Source organism: Musa acuminata, chromosome BXJ3-11, assembly GCF_036884655.1.
Source record: "Musa acuminata AAA Group cultivar baxijiao chromosome BXJ3-11, Cavendish_Baxijiao_AAA, whole genome shotgun sequence".
Lineage (NCBI taxonomy): Eukaryota > Viridiplantae > Streptophyta > Magnoliopsida > Zingiberales > Musaceae > Musa > Musa acuminata.
In genome coordinates this window covers 7,510,283-7,527,395 of record NC_088359.1, presented here as the reverse complement: position 1 = coordinate 7,527,395, position 17,113 = coordinate 7,510,283, and the positions used below count along the sequence as shown (strand labels likewise).

Here is a 17,113-nt window from a genome sequence, read left to right as displayed (position 1 = left end):
AGTCATTTGTGTGGTGGGATTGGGTTCTACTGTTGCAGTCTTACCATAGTGTTTTGTTCCCATTGTCAACTAAAATATAATCGATTATATGAATGAGAGTTCGTCCAATAATTATTTCTTTGCTTGTTTGACTTCCGACATGGATTTGGCATCTGCAACAGAAAACAACAAAAGTAGTCGACCATTAAAGCAAAAAGAGGAAATGTTTACGAGGACTTTTGACTTTGGTGCATGACATACGCCAATGTGGTCCATTCGACACAGGAGAAAATGTAATCGCCAACAAAATGTTTGTTGACGGATGGATTAGAAATCAATGCTATGATACTTTAAGATGAATTAAAAACCACAGGAAGATGGTAATTAACATGACAAATATTGATTTTTTTTTTGCTTGATTGTTTTGAAATGTATAGGAAGGGATCAATGTTGAGCCATCTTCCTCAGATGTGCACATCAGAACATCTATTTCTTGTCCTCACTATCCTCGTTGCAGTACTTATCTAGATGTTCCATGTGTTTGTATTTGCAATTAATATAGCATTTTACATGTAAAATAATATACTCAAAGCACAATATTTCATGATAAAGTGAACAACATACCAATAATTATCTTTTATCCTTTTGAGATAAAAAGAGTTCTATCTATTACTGTTTTTCTTTGATTCCCTTGTTGGGGAGTGCCATCAATGCATAAAAAATAAACAATGGGAATCTTATTGAAAGAAGTCAATAAAAAAGATCTTTTTACTCTTTTACAAAAAGATGGCACCAGTCACCATTCATCAGATAAATATGCTCGATAAATCTCCTCATAACAAAAGTCAATAAAGCAGATAGTTTTTATGTTTTATTTTAAAAAAAAAAATGCACTAGTTACATTTATCAAACAGTTTTGTTATGATTGCAACACTGAATCTTTACTAGTACATGCAAATGAATCCACATTTTTATAAAATTTATGAAGACGATCATCATCCAAGCATCGTGACCTTTTGTCGATCTGACTCGAGATGCAACTTTGCCTGAGTGCCATCAGCATGCTTCTTGAACTGCTCCAAGTCAAAGCTTGCTCAAGTTTGCACATCTTTGAGATAACTCTACCATTGAAGTGGTGATTGGCTTCTCTCATCTGGTGACTCCTGTCCATTGACATCTTCCCCCAGTTCCCTCGAAGACAAAATTGAATTTTTTTCTTCTCCAAATTGCATTGTGGACCAATTGGTGTTAAAAGTCAGCATGATATATGCAAACTAAACTTGAGTGAGTTATGGGAGTTCGGCAGAGCGGGCATTCAGGCTTTTCATTGCACCATTCCATGATGCAGTTCCTGCAAGCAACATACACAACAACATGAACCACTGGATACACCGGCACTCTGAAATTTCTGAAATTGGCTCACCAAGCATGAATACAGCTAATTTGAAAATATGTGAAAATTCTGAAATTTCGCTAGAATCTAACAAAGTTGCAATTGTCTTTAATGAGCAATAGCGATCAATCTCTAAAGAAACTACTGTACAGGAGATGCTTTGTTACTTCAAAGAGAACTTAGTTTTTGAGAACAACAGAAGCATCAAAGTCGGTCACCATTTTCAAGAAAATTTTGAAAATAGAATGCAGTAAAAGCAAATCCCAGAAGACCCCACAAAAGGTGTCCCCAGAATAAGGTCATTAGAAAAAAGAAAACTGAGGGGAGTAGAAAATAAAAGATCAAGTGGAAACCTTGAATCTCATAACTTTCATTGCACATAAACACACAATTGGGAACTGGTAATCCCCATAGAGGAAAAGAAAATCCAAGAATCATCATATCAATATTTTTGTTTAAGTTTATCTAACTCAATAATGTATAGAGCAGGGCAAGATTTAAAATCTTGGTCTATCCATTTTGACACCTTATGAGACTGACACAATGCCAATGTACTTGGCAATATATCTACTTGTACTATGTGATATCACTGAAAAAATAATAAAAAAATCAATACCAACTGATTCCAAGCCATATAATCCAGTTTAGTCATTGTCGAACCCATAAACATAGAAAAATTTGTCACATGCAGTGCTTTTATTATATTTGTGTAATAAGTGTTCAGATGAAAATAAATAATAATGTCATTACAATTAGATCATTAGATATTATAGCTACTGTCAAATTAACATACCATAAAAGAATACACCCACCTGTAACATGCCAAGCCTTACCACAAGTGAATTGGTTCAAAAAAGAATTCTGTTAAAGATGGTCCCACATTTGTAACCCTACAATATCTCTGTCCCTGAGGTAAACCACCACAGGATAATGAACTCATATGTTGGATGTCTATCAGATATGTTGATTCTTACAAGAATGACTATCTAATATCCCTGAGAACACAAAACAAGAACTTTCTGGATAAGTTAAGATTTAAGATATGTGGAGTACCAGCAGAAGACATGGCCGCAGGGTGTTGCTGTAGGATGTTGGCGTGAACTGAGGCAAAGGGTACATTTGCTCATGCCACCTGATGACTGGGGCTGAAACCAGAAAAAGAATAACTTATTATCACTAACAATATCTATCATATCATTAGATGCAAAAGAAATTCTGTATAGTTCTTTAGAGACAACACCAAATGTAAATAGCAGCACATAATTGATATTAATCACAAATATCCTCTGTCAAGAGTCAAGTATTTGTGCTTTCTGATGACCAACTTAAAAGTTTATCGTACACCAATATAAAGTGCACTGCAAGAGATTTGAGATTTATTGCAAATGTGTATTTATGCAAGTGCTGGCATACATAACATTGCTTGAAAGAATAGTACCTCCGAAAGAGCAAAGGAATCAGTGGCCCAACTGCCTTTATTAGAGTTATTATCAGGTATCGGATTGCCATCTTCATTCAGAACAGGCAAATCTCGACCTGCAGTACATTAATATGTCAAAAACTACCATAGGCAGATGCACAAATGGACAGCTAAAAATTCCAGCTAAGTTGAACTGATCATCTATTTGTTTCTTCAATTAAGTACTGGTCAAACATACAGTAAAAAACAATGAGAATTATTTGGAGAAACTTTGGTTACAAGAGAACTAAAAGAAAGCAAGACACTGAAAATGGTGATGTGCTATTAATGTCACACTATCAAGGACACAGACATGTTTCCCTTCACAACACCGAGTTCAGTTAGTTGTTCTGCTATCAGTAATGATAAAGATACCTCTTTTCTAATGAAAAATACACAAATCACTATTTGGTTATGTTTTTTAAAGCATTCCGGTCCCCAAGTCCGTGTTAGTGTCTGGAGGATTAGTTTCACAAAGGGCCATCTAAAACCATGTGAGTATTGGCCATCTAAAACAAAGGGCCCCTAGCAAAAAATCATGAAATTTTTTTTTTCACTATTACACTAAAAGTCATCTTACAATCTACAAATTTATTTTTAATAACAGTACATTTTTTACAATAAATTAATGAACACGATCATCATGTTAGTATTGGTATCATCATGTTTATCTTGTGAATATTCACTTTCAGCACTCTCCACCTTAATATTAACATGATTATTATGTCCTTTTATTTAATTATATTATGAGTCTTGAAGAATTGGACCCTCCAATTCTTTGGACAAATTCCATCATTGCACAATATTCACACTGAATTGTCCAACCTTAGAGTTTTGGACAATATCATTTAGATATTTAAAGCTTGAGATTTTGCTCATAACCTTCCCATCTTCAACCTTTAAGATGTAAAATAGAAAGATAATATCTCTTCTCCAAATTCTCCTTAAGTGTTAAAGTTCATGGTGTCCTAAGCATATGAAGAAGATGCATGGATTTAGTGTCTGCTTTTCCTCCCTCAAAATGAACTCTTAACATTCAGCACTGCTTGAGACAATTAAGACCTTTTCTAGACCTTCTGTTGAACAGCATATAAGTTTGCATTAAATGAGTAAAACCAATTATAAGTTTTATCAGATGACTTTTAAAAACAGAGATAACCAGAGAACAGATATCCTACCTGAGGATGACTGGTGGCTTCCAAGAGATGTATGATGAACAGAAGTTGTAATTGAAGACAGATTACTTCTCCGTAATCCTTCAGCTCCAAGAATACAAAGCTGAATTAACAGGAATACACCCAAAATTTGGTATCTGCAGAAGGCATGCCAGGATAGTATTCTCTAAATCATAATCACATTTAAGAAAAATGCTGACTACATTTTGTAAACAAAACACAAAAATATTATAAAGCATCTTAAATTCAGTGGCTTGGTACCTAGGCCTTTGGTTTGATGGCTTCCCAATAAAAACGTAGCGGATGCCTGCTGCACGTTTTGACACATGATAATACAATCCTGAAAAGCACACATGATAGAAAGAAAATTAATTGCATGAAGTTGCAAAAACACATAAGCAGAATGTAGAATTAAATTATTTGTTAGCTAGTTCACTTTAGAACTAAATATTTGAGACAAGCAAATTCTGATTGGTTCAAGTATTTGTGCAACATGGAGTTACCTTCAAAGTAAAAAAACATTAGGTTTGTACGAAGAGCCAACTGTAGAACCTCACGAGCAAATGGAAGCACCTACGTTTGATAGAAATAATGATTTCATGCTTCATATAAAAAAATATTCAGTTAAATGTTTAACCCAACAATTAACAAGAGCAAAAAAAACCCTCAGTACATGTTGTAAACATATTGTCATCTGACCGAATATATAATAAATGATACTGCTTAAAAAATAAAAATGAATTAACAATATCAGCAGACAGCTAGGATGTGTTATTGATGTACCGACGGCCACTTCTGAAGTATCCACAACCATAAACCATGGATATTCTCTCTCAACCTTGATACAGTTGATAAAGACATAGTTGCTGAAGATGAGCTCTCGGGAGTATCAGAAATTTGTACTTGGGCTCTTCTTGGGTTGTTGTTTCCGTAAATCTCATCGAAGTGTGATTCAGCCAAAATGATACCACGGGCAGCCATCCTAGAGCTGTAAGATAGTTATGGATTAGTGGGGCAAGTAGCCTAAGGAAATTTTTACAACATCAAGGATTGTGTAGTCCAATAAGCAAATGCAACAAAAAAGGAGAAAACAGAACACCACCAGACCTGATTCTTTCTGCAAGATAAGGAACTGCAGTCTGGTATACAATAAAAAGCATTCGTCTTGCTGGTGTCGGTGACAATCCGTAAGAACTTGCAACCTAAATGATCCAATTACAAAGTCAGGATTAGCTCATCTCTTAAATATCCACAAGTACCAAATTTGTTAATTACTTTTGGATGTGCGAAAGCACGGTTCTACTTTATAATTTAATTTTGTAAGTACATTTTACTCAACCAGCTTTGCAAAGTCTACTAGGCATCATTTGCATTAAATCTCTTAAATCAACAAAGAAAAAGGCAGTCCTAAAACATTTCTCTTGGATCAAATAAGGACTTCTTCTCATTCGAGATATAGTGTCATAGGCAATTAAGCAACCCATTACTGTACTGAGTCCAATGAGTTAAAATAAAGAAAAGGTAAATAGTATCAGCTGTTTGTTCCAAAATAGATTAGATCCTACTGAAAAAGAAAGGAAATGATTATTCTTCCTGGACATTCAAGAATCATATCTTTAATCAAAATGCCTTAGCAGAGTCTAAGAACCTAAAGAATGACTAATTCACAATAATTTAATAAGACAAAATCATTATGATCAACTAGAGATACGTAGCAACTGTTCAGATTTTATCTTAACAACTTTGTTTTCATGTCCTCGTTAGAAAAAGATTAAACATCCAAACCAATTGACTAACCTGTTTACAAGGGAGGCACGAGTGTTATCATCTCAAAAGCATGAACCACACATAAGAAAGAACTAAATATCTATAACTACATTCTTCTAAAATCTGAAAAATAGGCTTCATGTGAAGAGTCAACTGAGAAGCCGGAAATGTATCTCTCATATAATATATTTGTATTATTTTCCTCTCAATCAAAAATAAAAAATTTGACTGGACCATGTGTCATTTCCTGTCTTTAAAAGTGAATATGAATATCAAATAAAGAGAGAAGTTCACAAAGTAATCTATTTCTTAGCCCTTGCTTATAAATGACATTTTGCTCAAATATTCCTGTGCTGAATGATAAATGTATATGGTGTCACACTGTGAAGAGACTCTCAAAGTATTTATTCAAGTAATAAAACAAGTGCCAATTATTTGCCCAGCAAAACAAAAGAACAAAATTATCATCAATGCAGCAAGATGCATATACCTGACAAACATCACAATACTCTTCCCCCAGAGTCTGCTGTCCAGAACCAGTTGTCAATATATAGTAAAGTGTCTGGCCTAATAGCTTTATCTGCAGGATATTTAACAAAGATAAACAGTGATACCCCTTGCAATAATGAAGAGAATGGAATGGAGTAAAGTACTATCATAGTATCATCCAAATTCCAAGGAATGAACTCCTTTATTTGTTTTATGACGATTTGTAGTAGTAGCCTAGCATAAGAAAGAGGCAGCCATTGTTCCAGGCATTAGTATGTTGATTGTCAACATCATTTCTCAAACACTGAAAACAACTACACAGCCATATAACTAAATTACTTGTCACAGTGTTGATTCTGGCCAGACGCTTGGCATGCTTAATTTAAAATGAACAAAGTCTAGTGAGTTGTGGATCTTCTTGTAAGGCATGAGATGATAAACCCATCAGCCATGATAGACAATAATAAAGGAAAAACTGTTTAACTTACATAAACAAAATCCAAAGTATTTAGGTAAATCTTCTTTGTGAAATGGGATGATGATTTTGGACAAGCCTAAGATATAACAGAACCTGGTGAGTATCTCGATTCATGTATATGCTTAATTTAAAATGAACAAAGTCTAGCGAGTTACGGATCTTCTTGTAAGGCATGAGATGATAAACCCATCACCCATGATAGACAATATAAAAGGAAAAACTGCTTAACTTACATAAAAAATCAAAGTATTTAGGTAAATCTTCTTTGCAAAATGGGATGATGATTTTGGACAAGCCTAAGATATAACAGAACCTGGTGAGTATCTCGATTCATGTATACAATCGCTTAGGAGGTTCTATATATTCTCTTCCATTTATCTCTCGATTACACCATTCTAAATAAGAGATGAAGTGATATTAGGTTAAACTTACATTAATAGCTTCTCTTTATATGATAAAGCAGCCCAAAAGCAAACTGACAGTAACTCAGACAAGAAATTGACTGATTAATTAAAAACTTTGTGCCATGATTTCTGCAAAAGTACATCATGCAGGTACCTAGAATGTCAAGTCCAAATCTACTACATATGATAAACGATCTTGGATGAGGGATAGGAAGATTTACAACAGGAGCCCCAAGTTTTCGGAACTCACATGAGCCTGTAGTGGCCTTCCTATATAATAACCACGTAATAATTTGAGGAAAACAAACCCGATGGCATTAGATGAGCAAGAGATTATAAAGATGAGGATGGAAGGCCGCGGAGCAGTCTCAAGGCCTCCAATTTTTCTATCGTGCATCCAAACTTAAATAATCACCTTTCTTTTTTGGTGAGCTAAAACTGGAAGTTCACCAGTGAAGAACCGCCAAGGTGAATTTCGTATAAGTTGTTTTGTTTATACTTGTTCATTGTGCAAACCCAGATTCTTTGTCAAATCAACAAAGAGATTTTATTTCAATAGATGCACAAACAACAGGTGAGTAAGAAATCTATTTTTTGATTTGTCATCCAGTACATGTTGCAACTTTTGTTCAATTCATTCTTTCTATAGTATTGAGTCCCCTAATTTGAGCTAACAATGAGAAAATCGAATAAACGAAGAAAAAAGGGCATCTTTTAGTAACGAGACTTGCCTCGCTCTGGTATGCCACAGCAACCCTGGTGCCTAAACAAGAGAGCAACCACACAAATAAGCAACGACTGACTTAAAAGAATGTGGAACGGCGGGGGGATTGAGGAGAGGAAGGCAAATCCAGCTGACCGAAGAGGTGGCGAAATGCGTCGCGGCAGGCGTCGTGGACGTACGCGGCGTAGTGATCATCCTTTTCCGCGGCCCGCATGATCTCCGGCTGTGCCGCCGGGGTGAACCTCCTCTCCCCCACCGCCGCCGCCGACCGGGAGCTCGGCCCGGCCTCCCCGCCTCCACTGCCGCTCGTTTCACCTCTCATGATCTCTTTCCCTTTCCTTTGCCCTTACCCTCGCTTGTGGCTACTGCGATCGGAAACCCCAAAACACTATATATATATATATATATATGTATATGTATATACATATGTATATATGTATATGTATATACATATCATATGTATATACATGTATATATATACATGTATATAGATATATATATATATATACATATACATATGTATATATATATATAATATATATATATAAAAAAACGAAATATATTTTATTTAGATATTCCGACCGGCGTTCTGTTCTTTACTTAATTCCTACTCCCTTTTTCTCTTTTTATAACATCAGTTATGTTTTTTTTATATTATTAAAAATACATAAGAATAATAAGCATTTTTAATGTTTCTCTAATTTATTTTTGTTGTCTTTTATTAGAGTTATAGTTTGTTGAAAATATGTCAAAAACACTATAAGCATATTGAAAAACACCGTAGTTAATTTATTTGAATGCTTATTTTCTTAAATGGATAATCATATTCAAAAAGGATATTTTCTTAAATATTTTTATTTAGAAAAAATAAATATTAAAATAATTTGACTTCTACAAGAGTTATAATATTTTTGGTATGTTTTCGAGAATACTATAATTTTATTATAAAATATTATAGTGGAAGAAATAGATTAAAAATAAGTAAATGTAATTAGAGACATATGATTAGAATTTAAGGAGCTCATCCCATTGTATAGAGTAGAGCTAAGAAGTGATAACTCAAATGGTATCCATCTATCTTCCAATGTTATGACTTCAAATCTACAGGTCAACAACCTTAATCAAAATTCTATCTGATCTCTAAATATCTTATCCAAAATTAATGCATGATATAACCAAGAACACGTCCAAGACAGCATGTGTTCCACATCAGCATGTGTTCCAGCATTTCTCTCTCTTTCTCTCTCTCTCTCTCTTTCTCTCTCTCTCTCTCTCTCTCTCTCTCTCTCTCTCTCTCTCTCATATTAAGCAAATAACCAAAAGGATCATAGAACAGAATGAAAAAGCAAGATTACAAGTACGAGTTGGGGTCTTATTATTACACCAAACGAGGAGAAGAGAGTGGGACAGAGAACAAACACCTTGCAAGGACAAGGCTAGGAAGAACTACTTGATGAGAAGGTTCCCCAGCGGTACTCCGACGTTGGCACCTGCTGCGTTGAGCCCAACTCTCAGCACAAACTTGCCCGCGACACGGCCCCGTCTGGTCCACTGGCGCTGCAACTGGTGGCCAGAGCTGCTGCCTGTGTCCTTCTCCTGGTCTTGGTTCTGAAGGCTCCCTGCGCCGACTTCTATGGAAACACCGGCGCACTGTGGGTGGAGGTCGACTCGGCACGACGCGCATCGGTAACGCCATATCTTGATGTCCTCCTTGCACGCCTCGCAGACGCCGGGGAGATGCGGGACGAGCGCCAGCTCATGGTCAGGGTGGAACGAAGCGCCGCTCGCCGTGGGCGGCAGCAGCGCGCACATCGGGTGGTAGTTCACCAGGCACGACTTGCAATGGTAGAACGAGGCACCCAGCTTCGTGAAGCAAAGCAGGCATTCGCCCTCTGATCCCTGCGCTTCATCAGCTCTCGAGGATAACTTCAGATCATGCTGCGGGTGGCCGAAGAAGGAGACGGTGAGAGGTAAACCGGGTAAGGCACACTGCGGGTGGAGGTCCACTCCGCATGGCGCGCACCGGTAGCGCCATAACTTGATGCTCTCCTTGCACTCGAGGCAAACGCCGGGGAGATGCGGGACCAGCGCCAGGTCATGCTCCGGGTGCGACGCTGACTCAGTCAGCGTGGGCGACAGCTGCGCGCACATCGGATGGTAGCTAAGCAGGCACGCCTTGCAGTGGTAGAACGTGGCATCCAGCTTCTCGAAGCAAAGCTTGCACTCGCCCTCTGATCCCTTCACTTCGTCGACCTTGGAGACTAACGTCAGATCATGCTGCGGGTGGGCGAAGAAGGAGACGGTCTGGGGTAAACTCGAACAGGAGGGATCGTTGTGGTCGTCGACGTCGCAGGGGGTGGAAGCCGGAGACTCGGAGCTGTCATCGGTGGAACCGCCAGTCGTGCTCATCTCGGCCGGGGGTTTCTCGGCACGACTACTGGAACGGAGTATCTTCTTCATCTTTCCCTCTTTCTTGCACTGTGTTCCTATTCGTATTACGGGATCAAACACATACACACACACACAAAGAGAGAGAGAGAGAGAGAGAGAGAGAGAGAGAGAGAGAGAGAGAGAGAGAGAGAGAGAGAGAGAGAATTATATTGTGATCGAGGGATAAAAATTCAGCAATTTTCTTTAACTCCTTTTCATTTTTGTGTTTCCATTTTGTTCTCTCTTTCTTTCTTTTTGGTCTTTCCATTTCAGTGCTAAGTTGACCATTTTTATTTAACCTAGTTTAATGTTTTTGATGGTGTAACTCTTATGGGTTACTAATTCATTAAGGACCTAAAACAGTCGCTTATATTATATTTTATATAAATCAGGTAATATTTTTCTTTATTACTTTTCTCTTTCTCATGTTTACCAATCAAGCTCGAAGTATAGTACATCATCATCATATTAATGTTTATGTATTAAAATTTAACGGATTAGATTTCGAACCCTTAATCTTTTGTAGGTGGATACAATAGATTATAATCAAGCTAATATTTGAAGTATAAAAAACTATCAAATATATTTCAAATCCTCAACTATTATTATGTGAATTCGACTAATATCCAAAGTGTACAAATAATTGATAAGTGGATATAATATACTTCTAATAGACTAATATTTTAACTCTAATATTTATCGAATGAGTATTCGAACCTTTAAATTATAAGAGTAAAGATTTATTGAATGATATTTCGTTAGTATATCACCATAAATGTCTTTGATATAAAAGATTATTAGATGAAATTTTAAATCCTCGATATTTAATAAGTAGGCATCAAATATTATTATTATCGGTTCTTGGTATAAGCATATTATATTGTATGAGGTTTGAAACTCTCATCGGATCAATTGTCTTAGAAAGCATCCAACACTCGTTGGAATTTTATTACCACAACTTTCTATTTATATTTTCATTAGAATTCTTAATTAAATCCGATAGGTTTTAATTTTTTACTAAAAATTTGATTAAAAATCTAGCGAGCAGCTAATCGTCTTAAAAATTAATCACAAATATTGACATTATGTATGAATGATTAATTGTTTGATAATTGTCATGAAAAATTAATTGTGCACCATTCTTTATAATTTTGATATTAACTACATTGCACTTCATAGTTATTTATTTGTTAATATTTTAGTAATTATTAGTTCTTTGTAAATTAATATTACCTTTGTGTATTGTTTGTGTGTTTAATTAAACATAACTAAATTATTTCCACTAACAAAATAAGATTGATGTTAAAAAAACAGAATATATGTTTTTGCTATTCCTTGTGAGTGTTGCTAGAACCTAAAATTTGTGTTTATGATCGATTTTCAAATCCAAATTTGAGAAATATTATTTTATTATTTGTTTATTCTAACATAAAAAAATTAAATTAATTTTAAACATTTTAGCTATAAAACAACTAAAGTACAATATTTTGGATATTTTTTTGTTTTTAGAAACTTTAATTCTCAAAACTTTTAATAAAAACTTTCTAGAATTTAATTCCTCGATCTTGCCATATATTTTTTTACTTCATAAAAATCAAAATATATCCTATTTCGAAATAAATAAATTTAAGAATCTCAAATTTTGGTGAGCCAAAAAAGAAAAGTGTGAAACGTGAGATGATATTTTGTTTTAAAAGAAAGTTAAAAATAAATAGAATAACTTTAAATATACCGAAGTGTTTCTTCGTCCTCAATGTGTCCTAAAGAGTACGGCACGTCTATCATGATTGACCAAGACACTATAGCCCTATAAAGCATTTAAATGTTCAGTACGATAATTATGATCAATCAAAATATCTCGTTATAATCATTGTGTTCTAACCCAAGTAAAACAATTGAAGCATTCAATGCTAGTAACATGGCCTATCAAAGCATTTTCTTATCCTTGATATCTATAGTATTTTGTATTTGACATGACATGTATGTTTTGAATTTTGTATTTGATAAAAACTTTAGTTATCGACGGATGAGGGTCGTACCATAGAGATGGATTTTTTAAGTGCTTATACGAGTGAGCTGGCGAGAGACCTGATTATACAGATGTTTGGTAGAAGTTGTAAACGGGTGGACTATTCCAAAATTTTATATTCAGGGAACCTAACAAATCAATAAATAAGCTAAGACAAGCTAACATTATTATTAATGACGCAAATGAGAATAAAATAAGTGTGAGCCTTATAACATGATAGCATATGCAAAATCAAAATCCTCTCTCTCGATAATATTAAGTCGATAAATATGAGGTAATTAGATTGACCCACGTGGCCTTCCATCGTTATAGGTAGGGACCGATTCTTGATGTAGGTTTAGTTGGTCGAGTCCCTCGAGGCTCACCTATATCGTAATTTGCTATCTTGCCTACGATATAGAGATGTCATCGGTGACTTGAGGATATAATATGCTTGGTCGAGTCCCTCGAGGCTACATCATCGAATCAGACTCATCTTGTAACGATGGTGTTGACTTAACCAAACATAATGGTTGGTCGAGTCCCTCGATACCACGGTAGTTCGAAGGTTGAACAAGATGAGAATCACAAGTTATGACTGGCAAGAGTTACCTATCTTTTGGGCTTAGTGTGATTGGTCGAGTCGCTCGAGGTTATTTATTTCTACTATATCTTTATTTTCAGAAAATATCACATTTAAATCCCTTACATGGCATACTTAATGCCAATCGCCTCGCTGGTCTGAATTATATAGATTGGCTCTAAAGCTTAATAATTGTTCTCACCGTGAAGAAAATCTCGTACGTCCTTGATACAGTGATGCCTACGCCCGAGGAAGGGGCAAGCGAGGATGAGATCGCTCGCTATGTGAAGTACATAGATACCTCTACTCTTACTCAGTGTTACATGTTGGGCTCAATAACTCCTGAGTTACAGAGATAACATAAAAAGATGGATGTCAAATCCATTCTTTTCCTTGTCCGCAAACTATTTGATGAACAAGGAAGAGCTCAGCGATATGAGATATCCAAGAGCCTTTTCCACACTAGGATGACTGAGGGGACATCAGTTTAGAATCATGCCATAAAGATGATTGAGTGGATAGAAAAACTCACAGGTCTAGGAATGGTCCTAGAGGATAACCTGTGTGTGGATCTTGTGCTTCACTCCCTACGAGATTCCTTTTCATAGTTCATAATAAATTTTAATATGAACAAGCTTGAGGTGACTCTTCCTGAGCTCCTCAATATGTTGAGGGAGGCAAAGTGCACTATCAAGAAAGAGAAGTTAGTTTTCTATACCCGTGAGACTAGAAAGAAAATGAAAGCAAAAAAGTCCCTTAAGAAGGGTAAGGGCAGACCACGTAAAGCAAAGGTTGCTAAGAAAGACTCGGCAAATGACAAAGGCTAGTGCTTCCACTATGACAAAGATGGGTACTGGAAGAGGAACTGCAAAGAGTACCTTGCAGAGAGGGCGAAATAGAAGCTTGAAAAAGCTTTAGGTATATACTGGTAGTGCTTATCATATTTGTAATTCATTGCAAGTTCTGGCAAGACTTAGGAGATTGGCGAGAGGCGAGATGGACCTTAAGATGGGCAATGTAGCAAAAGTTACTATAATATATGTTGATGAGGTCACCGTATATTCGCCTTATAGAGTTATTATTGTAGGGAAATATAGGGGCGACATCACATGCGTAATGGATAAACAAAATCCCTAAATTTTCCAAAGATGTATTCGTCATCGTGTGAAGATTGGTATGTAAAATTCGGAAAACTTAAAAGCCATATGTGAGATAGATTGTGTTACCTAAGGATATCGTATATCCTTGAATCCTTATAGATCTCTGGGAGAGGTTAAAGGAGGTCAAGCATCCTCCTCTATAATGATAATCCACATAATAGGGCTACGACGATGCTCCTCAAATCTCTAGGCCTGTTATCTGAGGAGGAGAATTGAGAGGAGAATAAAAGATTGTAACCTATAAAGGCTCTAACTTATAAACATTTGGTTCCCTCCTATTTATAGAGGTCTCCTGTCAACTTAACCTTAATGGATCATGCCCTATTAGGTATTGAATCTCCATCCAACTACCCAAGCCTCTTAGATTAGTGGGTCTCTATCCAATAATCTCTTATTGACTCTTATTTGATCTCATCCATAAGATCTAATAATTCAGAGGCTCATTGGATATCTAATAAGATAGGGGCTCTGGTAGATATCTTATATCCGAACCTCTACTCATCACAATGCCTACCATAGGTGTGTGACTCTCTAGGCCCAATATCGAGCTGGTCGTGAGTCATACCTATTAGAACTTCTTCTGGCTCAGTGAATTGTTATCTTCATAATAGTTTACTCAACTCATCGACTTCGAACGTACTATGCCACTACGCCGCAGTCCCTAGATGATACAGGGGAATCTAATCCATTGGATCTGTTTGTCCTCAATTACCATATACCTATAGTCTCTTATCCATCTAATATCTTAGCAACCGTAAACCAAGCATGGTGTTGTCAGACCTATACGGTTTCTACTTGAGTCTCACTCTAATCGGATTCTCCCGGAGAACTATTTCTCTTTCAATCTGAATGAGCCTAGCTAGGGACTTGTCTAAGCAAGAATACATGAGATATTTCTCTTATAACACTGAGAGCAGATAATCCTCTATCGACACTCAATAGCCCTTGTAAGGTTGACTGTCACTCCCGATAACAAACTGTGCTAGATCTGGAATATCAAAACCTATAAGTCCAGTATCAAAGAGTGGAGAACTTATACAGGACATTCTTGGTATCTCAAGTCTAAGGACCAGGGTATACCACTGGGACAACAAAATCGTTATCTGATAATAATGTATCATTAACCATCCAACATTCCATAAGCGGATCAATAACTAATTCTCCAATGAGTACATGCATTGTATCACTAGTGTCTCCACACGAGTAGCTATGAGACCAACTGTCTCCATCATATAGACGGATATATAGCACACTAATCTATTTGGTTATCTGGGAAGTCTATGGGGGCGACATCACCTGCATAGCGGAAGAACAGAAAAATAAAATCCCAAATTTCCCAAAAGATGTATTTGTCATCGTGCAAAGATTAGTGCGCAAAAATTGTGAAACTTAAAACTACATATATGAAAGATTATATTACCTAGGGAGATCGTATATCCCTAAATCCTTGCATATCTCTAGGAGAGGGTGAAGGAGGTCAAGTGTCCTCCTCTGAAGCGGTGATCAACACAGCAGAGCTGTGACGATGCTCCTCAAAACCCCAAGTTTGTTATCTGAGGAGGAGAAGGGGAGGAGAATAGGAGAGGCAACCCAAATAGACTCTAGCTTATGAACCATTGATTTCCTCATATTTATAGAGGTTCCTTATCAACTTAACCATAATAGATCTTGTCCTATTTGTTATTGGATCTCTATCCAACTATCCAAGCCTCTTAGATTATTGGATATCTATCCAATAATCTCTCATTGGCTCTTATTATATCTCATCTATAGGATCTAATAATTCATGGGCTTATTGGACATCCAATAAGATAGGGGCTCCAGCGGATATCTCATATATGAACCTCTACTCATCGCAATGCCTATTATATGTGTGTAACCCTCTAGGCCCAATATCGAGCTGGCAAGGAGTTATACCTATTAGAACTCCTTCTGCCTTAGTAAATTACTATCTCCATAATAATTCACTTGACTCATCGACTGCAAACGAACTAGGCCACTACGTCGCAATCACTAAACGATATAGGAGAATTCAATCCATTGAACATATTTATCCTCAGTTACTATGTACCTATAGTCTCTCATCTATTTAATATCCCAAAGACTGTATACCGAGCATGGTAACCCATACGGTTTCTACTCGAGTCTCGCTCTAATCAGATTCTCCCGGAAAACTCTTTCTCTCTCAATTCGAATGACCCTAGCTAGGGAATTTATTTGAGTAAGAATACATGAGATATTTCTCTCATGACACCGAGAGTGGATGATCCTCTATTGACACTCAATAGTCCTCGTAAGGTTGGCTGCTACTCCCGATGATCGGTTGTGCTATATCTGAAACCTTTAGACCTATAAGTCTGGTATTAAAGAATGAAGTACTCATATAAGACATCCTTGGTATCTCAAGTCTAATGACCAGATATACCATTGGGACTACGGAATCGTTGTTTGACAATAAGGCATTATTAACCATCCATTATTTCGTAAGTGGATCAATCGGTGAACTCATTCTCTACTAGTCATAGGTGCCCAGCAAGCCAATCACGTGAGTGATGACACGTGTGACTTGATACAGAATCTTTTTTATTATTATATTTTGGTATATATCACTTTATAACTATTGCATATATATATATATATATATATATATATATATATATATATATATATATATATATATATATATATATATATATATATATATTGTAATGTCCTTGGATTTGTACGATGGGAATCAAATCGTGATGAGATCACGAAAATGAGATCGATTCACCTTTAAACACATATCCTAAATAATCCCGATCATAGGTTACTCGAGAGGGACATCATGATAACCGGACAGACTGGTGTGCTGTATACTCATCCATATGATGGATGCAGCTAGTCTCATAGCTGCTCGTGTAGGGACACTAGGGATACAGTACAAGTGCTCATTGGAGAATGAGTTCACTGATTGATCCGTTTACGGAATGCTAGATGGTTGATGATGCCTTATTGTCAGACAGCGATTCCGTAGTCCTAGTGGTATATCTGGTCCTTAGACTTGAGACACAAAAGATGTCCT

At 36.4% G+C, this 17,113-nt stretch overlaps 2 protein-coding genes across 2 annotated transcripts; both read right to left on the bottom strand.

Annotated features, from left to right (window-relative positions):
* Positions 1 to 1,081: 1,081 nt before the first annotated feature.
* Positions 1,082 to 8,229, bottom strand: LOC103974972 (peroxisome biogenesis factor 10). Its single transcript, XM_009389877.3, has 11 exons — positions 8,004 to 8,229; positions 7,876 to 7,907; positions 6,264 to 6,353; positions 5,114 to 5,208; positions 4,790 to 4,994; positions 4,510 to 4,579; positions 4,268 to 4,346; positions 4,010 to 4,143; positions 2,811 to 2,908; positions 2,426 to 2,517; positions 1,082 to 1,330 (listed from the first exon to the last, which is right to left on the bottom strand). The coding sequence occupies exons 1-11, from the start codon at positions 8,188 to 8,190 to the stop codon at positions 1,228 to 1,230; spliced, it is 1,185 nt and encodes a 394-aa protein (XP_009388152.2). The 5' UTR covers positions 8,191 to 8,229; the 3' UTR covers positions 1,082 to 1,227.
* Positions 8,230 to 9,314: 1,085 nt separating this feature from the next.
* LOC135652356 (uncharacterized) lies at positions 9,315 to 10,328 on the bottom strand. Its single transcript, XM_065173199.1, has one exon. The coding sequence runs from the start codon at positions 10,326 to 10,328 to the stop codon at positions 9,315 to 9,317; it is 1,014 nt and encodes a 337-aa protein (XP_065029271.1).
* Positions 10,329 to 17,113: the final 6,785 nt, after the last annotated feature.